Source organism: Jaculus jaculus, chromosome 4 (genome assembly GCF_020740685.1).
Source record: "Jaculus jaculus isolate mJacJac1 chromosome 4, mJacJac1.mat.Y.cur, whole genome shotgun sequence".
Classification (NCBI taxonomy): Eukaryota; Metazoa; Chordata; class Mammalia; order Rodentia; family Dipodidae; genus Jaculus; species Jaculus jaculus.
In genome coordinates, this window is record NC_059105.1 from 111,919,607 (window position 1) to 111,934,486 (window position 14,880).

Sequence of the window (14,880 nt, forward strand, 5' to 3'; positions counted from 1 at the left end):
AGACATGCTGAGTGTTCTTACTCAGAAAAAGCCTCTTCTCAGGTTTCAGGGCAGACACAGCATGGAGTGCCCATCACTAACCAGGTTTGGAACCTACTGGGAGTGATACTTAGGGGTTACAGCTAGAAAGCAGATTAATCAGACCTTCTACCATCTCATAAACCATGTTTACCTTTCCTGAGTTTAATGTCCTTGCCTTTCTCGGCCTCCTATTTTTATTTATTTATTTATTTCTGTCTTTTCTCTGTCCCACCCCACCCTGTTAGAAAATTAGAAATATTACTTAACAAAGAAGCTTACATAAAAGAGGATTCAATTTATACAGGTATGTTCCAAAGCAGAGGCATTATTTAGGTGGAATTAAAGAGTCCACAGCATAATTAAGTTCTTGTGACTACTTCTGAACAGACTCCTTGCAGAATTAAGCCAAAGGAGCGAGGTCAGTGATGCCAAGGACTATGGCATACTGTAACCTAAGTTCAAAACTTTTCATGAAGGCCAGCAGTTTATAGTGACTTTCACTCTATTGTCCTGGGCAAGAAACTACATCCTAGGATTTGTCATTCTTTCAATTCATGTGTTAGTAAATGACTTATACCAATTTAGGTTGAGTTGTTTGCATACTGCTGTCATTATAAAGTTCTCCTAAACACAGACATCAGTGGCCCCACCAACTCAGATGGGAGCTTAATTTCCTGCTTGGTTATTATTCCTTCAGGAGGCTGGCTGCAAACAAATTTACCAGCTGCTTAAATTAAATAGATGAAAGCATAGGAAAGGAACCCACAATTGCCAGTAATTGCTGCCTAATTTCACTTTTCAATTAAGTGGTTGCTCACACTCAGCAGCAGACACCGGTTATTTACACAGCAGGGAAATATTTGTACTCTGGTAGCCCAAGCTAAGGTAAGAAACCACCCCATTGGGGCAATTACTCCTCTTTCTCAATGACCTACAACCATACCCCTTCATTCACTTTGCCTCTTCCCTGACTTCTAATTCCCACTTGTGCTCTGTATATCCACTCACCTGCAGTTGAAGACTCTAGGCATTGCCCTGACTACCAGGGTGAAGTGTACATCTTCAGGCCTGATGGAAGATCTCATAGCTTCACTCTCATCATAGGTATTATGTTTCATTAAGATAATAGTCAAACCTGTTTGCATACTTGGTGGACAAACAGAAAACTTGAGTCTTGCCGATTATGCACATTTGTTCTGATATTTAGGACCAGTCATAGTCTGCTAGTTTGATTGGTCTCAAAACACAAGACTGAAAAGTCAAGACTGAACAGAATCACTACAGAAGGGATGAAATCATGAAGCACTCATATCAGTTATCATATCTACCAAATATTTCCCTTGAGTAAAACCATCAGCACTCGTGTGTGTGAGAATGAATGGGCAGCAGCACTAGAAACATAGCACAAAACAGAATGAATGTTTTCCCAAGGAGCCAAGTTGACTACAAGTATGAAACAACTGATTAAAATATGAAAGTCTTAAGTCTTAATTTACACTGTACAAGTTGTAATGAGACAAAACCATAGACCTGTGTTCTCAAGTCTGTGTGGTGAGCCTTTACTGAGGGACAGGAAGCAGCAAGCTACTAATAAATAAATTGCAATGATAGAGAGTGATAAAAGCTAAAATGAAAGATAACCCAGACAACATGATATAAAGAGCTTGGGCCAGATCTATTTCATGTGGTTAGGATGCTTCCTGAACTCCCCTATAGTCACGGGTTCCTTAGGCTATAGTCAGAATTTTCCTTCCACAGCCTTTCAGGTCCTTCACAAAAGACGTGACAAAGAGGAATGCATTTTTCTAGATAAACTGCCCAGGATTGACATTAACAGTTGCACTTTTTCCAACCTGGAAAGCCAGGAGTTAAAATCAGATAGAAAAGAAGGGGCAGAGCTGGAGAGATGGCTTAGCAGTTAAGGTGCTTGCCTGTGAAGCCTAAGGACCCTCGTTCAATTCTCCAGGTCCCACATAAGCCAGATGCACATGGTGGCACATGTGTCTGGAGTTCGTTTCCAGTGGCTAGAGGCCCTGGTGTGCACATTCTCTCTTCCTCTCTCTCTCCATTCCCCCTCTCTCCTTTCTCTGTCTCAAATAAATAAACAAAAATAAATCAGAGAAAAAAAAGAGAAGAGGAATGAGTATTGAATTTCCAGCTAAGTACAGTGGGGAATGTTTATTATAATCCCAGTTCTCCCAAGGAAGGAGAAGCAGAAGGATCATGAGTTCTGATCAACCCTGAATTCCTAAGAGACCCTGTCTAATATATATATAGTCACGCACTACCTGTTCATTATTGACTTGTCTATAGCTCCTAATGACTTGATGGCTTTCTAGGATTTCTAGGAAGTGCCAAAGGAAGACTGGTCAAGGAAAGTGTCTGCTCCCATAGGGAAGGGCTCCCCTGCAGGGCCTGTCTTGGCTTCCATCCATTATGCCTAGCTCCTCATCCTTCAGAATCCAAGGGGTAATTTGGGATAAGACAATGGGTGTGTATTGTCTTTCTTTCCCATGGCAAATTACCTTAGCAAACACATGATTGTCTTTTTATTTATGCAACATTGGAAACTGAAATATGTATGACTTGGAAAGAAACCTATTTCTAGCCTCCTAGCAGGAGACCAGAACATCTAAACAATCTCACAATTTGCCACAGAACAAATGGACAAAATATACTTTCAGGGTATAAAACTATTTTGCTTTGGGGAAGGAAGCAAGAAATATGTTGTCCTCTGGGACCACCCAAGTTTTTGAGGGCTTTAAAATAGCAAGCTTTGTAAGGGAATTAAATCTGTCCTAGCAACTGAATTAAAGAGCTACCATTATTATTATCCCATCTCATAAAAGTGAAGTGGGGTTACTTAACTCATCTTAAATTCACAGTTAGTAAATGGCAATGCTGGGAGTATGGACCCCAGAGTTTAGGTAAGCACTAGGAGTGTGCTTAATAACAATGTGCATGATACTTGGAGAGAGCAGGATATTTGAGAGTGAAATGGCATGTTAATAATATATGAACAAGGATAACAAATGTAAAGCACAAATTCCACTCATGATGTTTGTTACTTTAATTACTACACAATGAAATATGAAGCAACAAAATGTGTTTTCAATAACCATTTACTTATTTACCCCATAATTATGTGTTGAATCCCTAATAAGTGTCAGGTAGAGCTTCAGACAGTAAGTCAACAAGACACAGTCCCTTCTTTCAGGAGTCTTACATACTGTGAGTATCATCTGCATGTGCCAAGTGGCCAAATGTACATTATTGTGTGTGTCATTCAATGTGTATGCACGTGTATGACAAAAGTCATACTTAGCACTTTTTTTCTTGTAAATCTGTTTGGTTTGACCTATTAAAATCTATACAATAGCTTAAGTTCTTTGACCCTCTAAATCCTTGACATGTTAAATATAGAGAGTACCTGTTCCCTTACCCACGGTGGTATATCCCAAAACCCTCAGTGAATGCTTGACACTATAGATAGTGCTGAACTCTATTTGCTATGCTATTTCTACATATCCATATGTATGATAAAATTTAACTGATAGATACAGTAAGAGATTAACAATAATAACTCATAACAAAGAATAGCTATAATAATATTCTACAACAAAAATGGGTTAACATGCTCATTCTCTGTTGAGAAAATAAAACAAGACTAATAGTTTCTCATTATGGTTAGGTATATGTAAAAGAAATTTTAAAATGCATCTGCCGCAGATCAAGGAAGATTGCTGTATGTTAAAGCAGGAGCTTGCTACATTCTTCCCCAAGCTAGCTATAGAATGGGCTGCATCAAAATTTCAAAGTTGTAGACTCATGTTCCAAAAGTACCAGGGAATTCTTACACTTTGCTCTATGTGTCATACCCAACTTAGAGAGTTGCTAGGATATCACATTAATACTAACTCTGGGTCACACCCTGCTTTCCTATATTATTTCAGTTGGTTCTCACAGTGATCTAGTGAAGGATGCCAGTGGATTTATTACTATAATTTCATTTTATGATGACAGTTTAACCTGATCAAATGATACAATAAGGTGAAGCACAAAACTCAAGCATTGTTCTCTGGCTTCAAGTGAGGAGTAAGTAACATTAGGCACATTGAAGGTTCTCCAGAGTTCACAGATGGAAAAATGGCACAATTGAGTGCCAGGATTTCTGGACCATAGTTACCACATTCCTTTCTCAGATACCAAAATATCACATCATGTTTGCATAGAACATTTATAATCCTCTCTGTATATTTTAAATCATTTTAGATGACTTATAATACCAAACACAATATAAGTGTTATATAAATATTTTTATACTGTATAATTTAGGGAATAATGACAGGCAGACATCTGTACATGTTGAGGTGTTTAGTATTTATACATTATGTTCTAATGGTTCTTATCTCTAGTAGTGGTCACTTCCATAGATGCAAATCCCACAGACACAGAAGGTTGCCTGCTCTTTAATATCATTCTCCATGAGGGGCAGTGTGGCAGCACCAGATCGAGAGCAATGACAAAGAACTAGCTGCTGTCCCACCTCTAGCCCTTGATAGCTATGATGCACTGGATAATCTACCTAAGCTCCCTAACCCTTATTTTTTCATGTGTGTTTCAAAGTAAGGAATAATAATGGCCCTAACTTCTTCCATCACTATGAAGATTAAGTACAATAATGAATGTAGAGCATGTGGCCCAAATACCTATCAGCAATAATCCATCATATTTTTCAGGTATTATTATTTTATGAAAATAAGTATGAGAGAGTCTGACCTGTCTATTCCATCCAAGACCACTAGAAAAGACAATACTGGTTGCATTATACTGCTCAGGCTTCCCAACCCATGGATTCCTGGAAAACGTGTCCAGGAATTTTGAGTAGCAGAATCCCCAGGAGCAGAGTCACAGAAACAAGGCAAGGAAGTTGTTTGACTGTGCTGTGATTGCCTAAGGAACTTTCTATGAATAACAAAATCTTGGCTGGGCATGGTGGCATACACCTATAATCCTAGCACTTGGGAGACAGAGGCAGGAGGATCAGGAATTCAAGGCCTTTGTTTGCTACAAAGCAAATACAAGGCCAGCCTGGGCTGTATGAGATCTGTCTCAAATAAAACAAGACAAAACAAACAACAACAAAACAAAAGCCTCAAGTTTCATTACAGTGTATTCCTATGCAAGAGCAGGCATGGATAATCTGAGCCCATTTTCAGTATTTTTCCATGTTTCAGGACTGGAGACTCAAATCTAGGTCCTAATTAATGTTAAACAAGAACTCTACTAGCAAGCTGTACTCCCCAGTCTTCTGTAGAAATTTCTAAATGTAATTATGAGTTTCATTTTCTATACTATCACAGAGAAATAACTGTGAAGTATCTGAAAAGCATGACCCTGTCTCTGTCCTATGATGAGCTTTCTGAAGAATTTCCCTGTCCTCCCTGTAGAATTATCACAGAGAGAGAGAGGAAACCAAGTCATTTTCTGGCAGGGGATGAACTTGACACATTGAGATTAGAAAGTCACAGTGATGTATAGTGTACAGGATTATTGCAGGAAGTATGTCAATTGTGACTCATTACATTTAAAAGACAAAATTGCGAGAGTAACCTATAATTGTGCTGGTCTCATTTAGAATGACAGTACACACATGCCTACACATCACTTTAATATAATAAACATGTGCTTTACTTGCTTAAGTTTATTTTTCATTATAAGTAAAAGCTTTGTCATAAACATTTTCCTTACATCATCTATGTAGAAATATTAAATATATGGAAATGAATACACAAACACACACACACACACACACACACACACACACACATATATCTTTAATATATTTATACCACAACTTTGACTAATCAAATGGGAGAACCAAGGAGTTAAAGATGTGCCAAGAACTTTTCTAATTTAATTGCAGAACTGATATCACAACTGGGCCTTATTATTTTTAATCTGGGTATATCTTTTCTTCTAATACGCCAACTCCTGAGCTATTACTCTTCCATCCAAGCCTGAAAATATTGATGATAAAACAAAGGCAGTATAAGTATAGTCACACATCTACATCCTACAGATAAAAATCATGAGAAAAACATGGTTGCTTTTTCTTACACTGAGAGCCATTGTGATATTCCATAAGCACAGTATAGTCATTAACTTTATACAGTGCATACATCCTTGCAGTATACAACAATATTAATGCAAATGAAGGCTTTTTCAATGAAAATACATAATGTTTATATCTAGCTACCATGTTCAACATAAGGGAAAATGCCTAGAAGGCCAGGAACAAGGAGAGAAATTAAAGTAAGGGGTGCTGGTAGGAAATCAAGGCACACTGAGCCAGGGGAGCACTAGACATAGAGGTGCATGCATGCTCCGTGTGCCAGTACCTGGCATCCCAACACTCACAGAACAAGCCATCTCTCTTCAGGCCACTAAAGAAAGGACTCTGGCATTAATCTGAGTCTCAAAAAGCTACAATGTCCTAAATAACTAGGAAATGAGGAAAAAGTCCCTGTGGCTAGGGAAAAAGAAAAGGAAACAAGCTTTTTTTTTTTTTTAAATGGATTTGGGCTAGGGAGAAATTCACTGTGAAGTAGCAAACTCCAGGTTCAGGTTCATATGACACACAGGTGTAAGGTTTGTATTTATACTACTTGACATACAGGAGAGCTGACCCTAAGAAAAACTAAGAAATGAAAACTAAAGCAGATCCCTGAAACCAAAACACTCAAAACCATTTTATAAGAACAATTTACAAGGAAAACAGACTCAACTTCATAAACATCTTTTTGGTGAGCCTAAGGTCACAATAAAAACTACAATCCACATTAGAAACAAAGTTGGTAGCTGTAATAAATGCAAGAATCAGCACTCCCAAAACTGGAGGTAGGACCAGAACAGTGAAGGGGACTACAAAATAAATATAGTTTAAATGAATAAAGTGATGATGAGATGAATAAAACTAAGTTACTAGTATTAATTAAGTAAACAAATGAAGTAGAACAACATAAATGAATTGTAGATAGACTTGAAAAGGGATCAAAAAGCTTAAGTTAAAATATAATTAAGATTAAAAACCTAATGAGAAGCTGGGTGTGCTGGCACACGCCTTTAATCCCTGCATTTAGGAAGCAGAGGTAGGGGGACTGCCATAAGTTCAAGGCCTCCCTGAGACTACATACATAGTGAATTCCAATTCAGCCTGGTGTTAGCCAAAGCCCTACCTTGAAAACTCAAAAAAAAGAGAAAAAAAATCTAATTAGTAGGTCAACTACAAGTTAGAAACATTCTGGATATAATATGGTAAACTGAAAAGAAGATTTGATAAAATCAATAAGAAACAGAAGACAGGTGAATGAAAGCCTGGAACAGGCAGTTGAGAAACAAAAGTGTAACAAGCTCTAAGGCAGCAAAATTAAGTCAATCCACATGTAGCCATATTGAGAAAAGAACAGAATATCAAAAATAACCCAAGAAACAAACAAAACATATTTTAAATGGAGTGAGTAAAAGGAGAAATGAAATCCAAAGGGGCCCCAAGAGTAACAACATGCTTCCCTTTAGCAAAAGATAGTACAGAAAGTAATGAAATATATCTTGTCAAAATAACCCCAAGCTCTAGTAATAGTTTTATTAGAGTATAGTAAAAATAAAGACATTTTCCAATGACTCAGGCTATATCTCAGTAAGGGATAGAAATGCTTTTGGCATTTTCCTTAAAATCATAAGACTACAAGTTACTTATTGTCTAGGCAGCAAGACAGAGAAGCAAAAATTCTGCATCCTAACCCCAAATCGAAGGGCCAGGGAAATGAAAAGGACAGGGTGACCGCTGACGCCTGTGCAGGAAGAGCAAGTTGACCAGCCCCTGCCAGGTCCCCAGAGTGGGAACACTGCATAGGTGCTCGGGACAAAGACAGGGCCCTGTTGCTTGAAAGAGCTGGGCGCCCAGTGCTCTGCTTTTGGACCATGAACAGAGACAGGATACACTGCCATGTTCAGTCAGGTAAGTACAAGCACAGACTTCACCCATTTCACAGCCACAGAGTAGGGCTAAGAATTGTAAAACACAGAGAAATTGGCCTCTGCTTCATTCTTTGGGTAACTTGTATCCTCAGGTGTACAACCTCATCCTTGCAGATAGGACTTGCCAGGTACAGCGTGGGCTTCTAACCTTATCCAAACATCAATGGTGGCTCAAAATACAAACATTCAAAGTAAAATAATAATAAGATCATGTGTGTACATTGTCAGTTCTAAAAGAAAAAAAAAAACCTAGAAAGTAATTCCTGCCAAAATGTTCAAAGCGTTTCTAAGGTGTACTAAATTTACTATGTTCTTTTGTTTATTTTGTTAAACTATGTTACATACACACAACATCGTCATAATTTCCATCATCATTCTTTTAGGAAAGTTTATTACTACCAAGCTACTTTTTTGAACCAAATAGTTAGGAAGTTGATTTTCCTCAATGATCAGATAAAACAATGAGAAGTTCAGCTGACTCAATATTGCTTCTTGTATTTCTTATTTTTCTTGTTAAATTTCTAAGAATATTATTTGCTGCAATCTAGACAACTATTCTACATTTACCATCAAGCTATTTTTTAACCTTCTACAAAGTTATTAGGAGTTTCCACTCTGAGCAACTTGTCTATCCATACTTAGATTAATCATAGGTAATATTTCTCTGTGTTCTCTGGGATAAAGAAGTTTTGGCACAACAGGTCTTACATAAAAATGTTCCAAATAGAAGAAATTCTGGCATTCTGTGTGAGTTGACACATGTCCCCTCACAGCCTCACACCCCCCAGCATGGCTGAACTCATCCTCTTCCCCAAATATGACGTGTGTGTGTGTGTGTGTGTGTGTGTGTGTGTGTGTGTGTGTGTGTAAAATACCCCTAATAATCGCTTTTCAAAAACAGCAATAAAAAAGCAAAATCAATGACTTCATTTCTGCTTAATGGCCCATGGAAGTGTCCTACAACACTGAGACAATCTTCCTCAAAGCCAAACAAAAAGTTGGGGGAATGGGCAAGGAGAGAGAATTAGGTCTTTCTTTAGTATTAGTATTTGTAGGTTCCAAGAGCATGGCAAAAGAGATGAGAGGAAGCTTGATTATAAAGAGAAACAACAGGGCTGGAAAGATGGCTTAGTGGCTAAGCACTTGCCTGTGAAGCCTAAGGACCCTGGTTCAAGGCTTGATTCCCCAGGACCCACGGTAGCCAGATGCAAAAGGGGGCACACGTGTCTGGAGTTCGTTTGCAGTGGCCAGAGGCCCTGGCGTACCCATTCTGTCTGTCTCTCTATTTGCCTCTTTCTCTGTGTCTGTCGCTTTCAAATAAATAAAAAAATATTTTAAAAAATTTTTTAAAAAAGAGAAACAACATAGCAAAAGACCCAAGTATCAGATTTTGGGATGCTAAATTGGCACCTTCTAGCGTAAGATCCATTCCCTTCCCCTCACGCTGGCAGTCTGCACCTGGATGCACAGACCTCTCGCTGGACAGGAGATATGAGAGTCTATTTTCACCTCTGCATTGTCCTGGATGCACTGCCCCAGTGGCCAGAGAAGCACAGAATTCAAGGAAGGCAGGTGAATGGTGTGAACGCAAGTACAACGTGTAACAATTTCCATTGTCAAGTCCAATTCAGAGACGGCAGGGGTTGTGACAAGTAAAGCAGAACCGAACCAAGGAACACAAACACGCCTGGACTAAGAACACTGTGAACAGGCAAGTCAAGGCACCTGTGAACTCTGAGGCACACTAGCATGAACACCTTTGAACCAAATATCACACAATTAAAATTAATGAAGTAAGATGAATGACACATGGGCACCCGGGAAGGAAGAGTTCTCAGGCTACAACACAAAGCGAGAAACATCAAACAGCCCAGGATGGTGGAAAAGGAACCCAAGTGCCAAGCACAGTATATGAACTGCACTCTTCCCCCCACCCCCTTTTTGGCTTTTTGAGGTAGGCTGACCTGGAATTCACTGTGTACATTCAGGGTGGCCTCAAACTCATTACTAACCTGCTACCTTGGCCTCCTGAATACTAGGATTAAAGGCATGCACTACCACCCTTGGCTTCAAAACTCTGCTTCTCTGCCACTGTCACAAACAGTGGCAGCACTGATGCCACCCTCCCTATGTACAGGCCCTGTCCTAAGATCCATTGATATCTAATCCTCAAAGGACAAGCCTCCAGGGTAGATGAGAAGATGAGACATCAGACCCACCTGGCTGCAACTTGGCCCTACCACCTAGCAGCAGGGCCTCCCCTCATCTCAGCTTTCTTCTCTACAAAACAGGGCTATCTCTAGCCAGGACCGAGGCTGTGAAAATTAGGGATAATGAAGTTAAGTGCCTACTAGCGGCTGTTATTAGTGTAATTAATCAGATTAAAATAATCAGGAGTGAAGAAAAGAGGAGAGTGTTGAAGTAAAAAACAGTCACTGAAAGAGAAGGTGCAAGCTGCCCTCCAGTAAAGAGGCTGGGCCTTAGGGGAGGTGCAGGGAACATGGCATTTGGCTCTGACTTTTTTGTTGCCCCTGGGTGTAAACTTTCCAGCTTCAGTTTCCACCTGTCTTAAGTGAGAGTAGTCACACCTGCACCCCCTACAGGGCAGGGATGCTATGAGGACCATAGGCAGAGATGGTACCTCAGTTATTCTTAAAGACCTCAAGATTATGTGGCTCTTTGTTAGATGAGGAAGTCTGTGTCCTTTATGCCATTGTTCAGATCGAATTAAAACAGGCAGCTAGCAATCCTGCAATGGCCAGGTACCACCAGACTGCAAAGCCAGTTAGCTACTATGGGGCTCATTTGTTCAATGCCATTAGAATCCCATTAATTTAACCGGACCTGTGCCTTGGGCTTTGAGCTTAATTCCTACTTGCAGGTGCTATGAACCATCACTGCCACTGATTTTGAGTCCTCCATCTCATCTAACCCTTTCTTTATTCCTATCTGGAATGCTCAGATAACCATTTCCAGTGGACCAACTTTGGTCATCTTTGAAAACTCAGTTTATACTTCTCCCTAGGACATAACCCTCATCCCTCTCTGTCCACTGCCATATTGCATTTGCAGCATTTCATGCTCCATAATCACCAGTACCTCTCCCCATTAATCAGTAAGTTCCTGAGGATGACATCCTGTGTGGAAAAAATCCCTATTCTCACAAAGTGACTGCATACACCTCCATTCTTTTGACTTTATAAATACAACAGTGGTTAATATATTTTAAGATTTTTAAGCCTTTAAAATATAAAATAAAAAAAAACCTAAAGTAAAGCACCATGATGGTAACATAAAAAAATGGGGTGGGGAGGAGAGTGGAGATGAGAAAATTCATGGGGGCTTCCTCCTTTCTAATACAAGGCAAGGATGGTGGGATAAGTGGGTTAACTATTTGTACATGTCTGTCCTTACTAGGCTCCTCAACTGTAAAGGAAACACTTTGAGGAGAGTGACAGCCCAAGAAAAGAGGAGACAGGACACTCCAGTTGCAGCTGTAGGCACCCAGGTGTCCCTGGTCCCTTTCCATGCACTTTATTAGTATGGCCTTATGTCCCAGAGAAAACTCTCTCCTCCAACGCTTAGCCTAGGTGAGGGCCTCTACCTTGCCTTGCCTTTCAAGGTGATCAGCCTTACACTGTTGCTTGCCAGCTCCTTCTCCCAACAAACAGGTCTTCCTCAACTTTGGCAGAGGTCTGTTAAAGTTGGCCTTCAAAGTCAGCAGCAAATCGCTACATTTCTATGGGCTAGTCCTCCCAGGGCATTTCAAGGCCAGTGGCCCTTTAGGACTGAAGCATGAGACTTCTCAGGGACATTTGCGACAAGCAGAAGTTGATCTATCAGTCGCTGCTGCCGCGACAGTCCAGGGACAGATGGCCAAGACGCACAGTTCAACTGCTCACCTACTGGGTCATCATCCACCAGATGCCCCTCGTGACCACTCCTTTCCCCACACGACTCTCTTACCAATCTTGGCCAGCGAGGCCAGCAGAATCCACAAAGTGATCTCGAAGGGGATTTGCACGTGGGGGTAATCCAGAGTGAACACAGGCAGCCGGCTTTCCTCGAACGGCGTGGTTCCCGGAGCCACCACGCTCGCTGGGCTGGGCTGGTTGGAGCTGGTGCCCCTGGCCTTGGGTGCATCCAGCAGGGTCTCCGCCAGGGCCGCCGCCGGCCCCGCCACCTGCACCAGCAGCAGTAGCACCAGCACCGGCAGCAGCCGGGGCGGCGGCGCCCGCGGGCTCAGCCCGGTACCCGCGGGTTCCATGGGGTCGGCGGCCCAGGGCGCAGCAGAGAACCAGGGTGCGGAGCTCTGGGCGCTATCTGCGCATCGCTCCGGGATCAAGCCAACAGCTCGGCTGGGCGAGCAGGCGGACCGCCGGAGCTCCCCGAGGCCGGGTCTCGGCGGGCGGGGGCCGCGAGCGGCGCGCCGCCGGGAGCGGTGCGCACAGAAACGCGAGGCCACCGCGCGCTCCCTGGGCTGCGCTCAGCCGCTGTCCTCCGCCGGCCGCCCGCCCATGCCGGGGCCGCGGAGAGCCGGCCGCAGCTGCAGGCCCTGCCCCGGGCGGCCCGCGGGCGGGGGCCAGGCGGGGGCGGGGCGGGCGCGGTGCCCGGGCGGCGAGGCGGGGGCGGAGGCAGACCTGGCCGGGGCTCGGCGCACCTGCCAGTGCCCGCGAGGGACGTGGAGCCTCCGGTGGCCGCGGGGGCGACGGCTGAGCTCCTTTCTCGCCGGCGCCCAGTACCCAGGAGACCTGCCACCCCTGGGGAGCCGGCGAGCTGTGGGGAGAGTCGCGCCGCGCCGCGCAGCTCCCGGTGGCCGGAGCTGTCCCCGCCCCGGAGGCAGCGTCGGCCGTCCATCCAGGGAAGGGACCGACGCGACCCACGCGTGCGCCCTCCGTCTTCCCCCTCCCCCTACAAGGAGACACCGAGGTGCGCCTGACGCGCGAGAGGCCGGGTGGAAGAGGGGTGCCTTCGCGCCATTCCTGGCGCTGCCCAGGCAGACACAGAAAAGGAACTCCCGGATAATCAGAAAGAATAGAAAAGACCCGATTCCCGCCTCCCCCCCCCCCACAAGCTGGAGAAGCCGCAAATGGAATACAAGGTGTTCTCTGTGCGCACCGCAACCCCGGTGGAACCCAGTGTTCCCACGCTCCCACGGATCCTCGTCTTCTCCAGGGTAACAGTATCCACTTCGCTGCCCCTTCCCTCCCCCACGCTCTAGGAAAAGAAAAACATCTTTCTCTGTTTTTAGTCTTCGAAGTGAACATGTCCGAGGGCATCAGCAATGTGATTATTTCATGGAAAACCAGTGATTTGCCTAGCTTAGATTGACTTGCTTCGCTAATTACAGGACAGGCTGTGGTTTGGGAAGGCCTGGTTGGGAGCGGGATTCTCCAGACCTTCTAGCGCCAACGTGCCCTCCTTCCCAGCTTAGTCTTCTATGAGGGCCTTGCCTCCTGCCAGGTCAGGCATCTTTACTGTGAAAAACGGAAAGGGACCAGAAGCAGACCAGTTTGCCATTTATATCCCCTGGGATATTAATGGAATAACATCCTTCTCTTTCCTTCATGTTTTCTGTGTTGTACTATGATGTATCTTCTACTATTGGAACCCAGTCAACATTCCAAGTAGATTTTTTCAAGGTTCTTACAATCTGGGAGACATAGAAAAAAGAAAAAAGAAAACAAAATCTGACCAAAAGCAAATAGGAAGCAGGTACCTTTGAGCCTTAAAGTAATGCAAGGACAATTCTGGCCTAAAACGGGAGAATGATTCACAGTGTTGACACACATTCCATTAGTTATTATATTTGAGAGCATCAGTTTTTCAAATGTGGAAGAGACTGAATTCTAGGGCTGTTTCCTCTTGTTAAAAAGAACCATGGAGCTATCCAAAACTTAGCCCCCTGCTCTTTCCTTCTTCTGGGGAATTTTAATGGACGTTATAAGCCAAACATACCTTCGTGAGAAAGGAGCTACAAATGAATGTGATTTCCTTTGCTTCTTTGTATAATTTGTTTTATCACAGGGAAGAAGAGTCAGATAAAGAGATGAGGGGCAGGAGAGAGAATGGGCACACCAGGCTGCAAATGAACTCCAGAAGCATTTGCCACTTTGTGCATCTGGCTTATGTGGTTACTGGGGAATAGAACCTGGGTCCTTAGGCTTCACAGGCAAGTGCCTTAACCACTAAGCCACCTCTCCAGCCCCTCCTTTATTTCGTAATTGTGTGTATCTCCACTGGAGGCTCTGGAAGAGGTGCTTCACTTGCATTGTGGTTAATCATCACAAACAAAAGAGATAAAAACATTCTTTTTATTTTTATTTATTTATTTGACGGACCAAGAGGGAGAGAAAGAATGGGCACACCAAGGCCTCCAGCCACTGCAAAGGAACTCCAAATGTGTGCGCCCCCTTGTGTATCTGGCTAACATGGGTTCTGGGGAATCGAACCTGGGTCCTTTGACTTTGCAGGCAAACACGTTAACCACTAAGCTATCCCTCTAGCCTAAGACATTATTTTATAATGTTTGATTTTATTTGTTTATTTGAAAGAAAGAGGCAGAGGGTGAGAGAGAGAGAGAATAGGCAATCCAAAGACATCCAGCCAATTCAAATGAACTTCAGACACATTTGCTACCTTGTGCATCTGTCTTACGTGGATCCTGGGGAATAGAACCTGGGTCCTTTGGTTTTACAGGCCAGCACCTTAACTGCTAAGCCATCTTTCCAGCCCAAGAAAGACATTCTTGTATGTCAATTATAAATGAACAAATGTAGACACATAAGTATATAACAGACTTAGTCATTTGCAAATCAA

General features: G+C 42.9%; 2 protein-coding genes across 2 annotated transcripts in view; one reads left to right on the forward strand and one right to left on the reverse strand.

Moving 5' to 3' along the window:
• Positions 1-12,328, reverse strand: part of Slc9a2 (solute carrier family 9 member A2) — a 108,461-nt gene extending 96,133 nt beyond the window's left edge. The window contains exon 1 of the mRNA XM_004651784.2: positions 12,028-12,328. Within this exon, the coding sequence (XP_004651841.1) occupies positions 12,028-12,328 (301 nt within the window). The remainder of the gene's footprint in view (positions 1-12,027) is intronic.
• Positions 12,327-14,880, forward strand: part of LOC123460245 (translation initiation factor IF-2-like) — a 51,780-nt gene continuing 49,226 nt past the window's right edge. The window contains exon 1 of the mRNA XM_045148379.1: positions 12,327-13,237. Coding sequence (XP_045004314.1) covers positions 12,327-13,237 — 911 coding nt within the window. The remainder of the gene's footprint in view (positions 13,238-14,880) is intronic.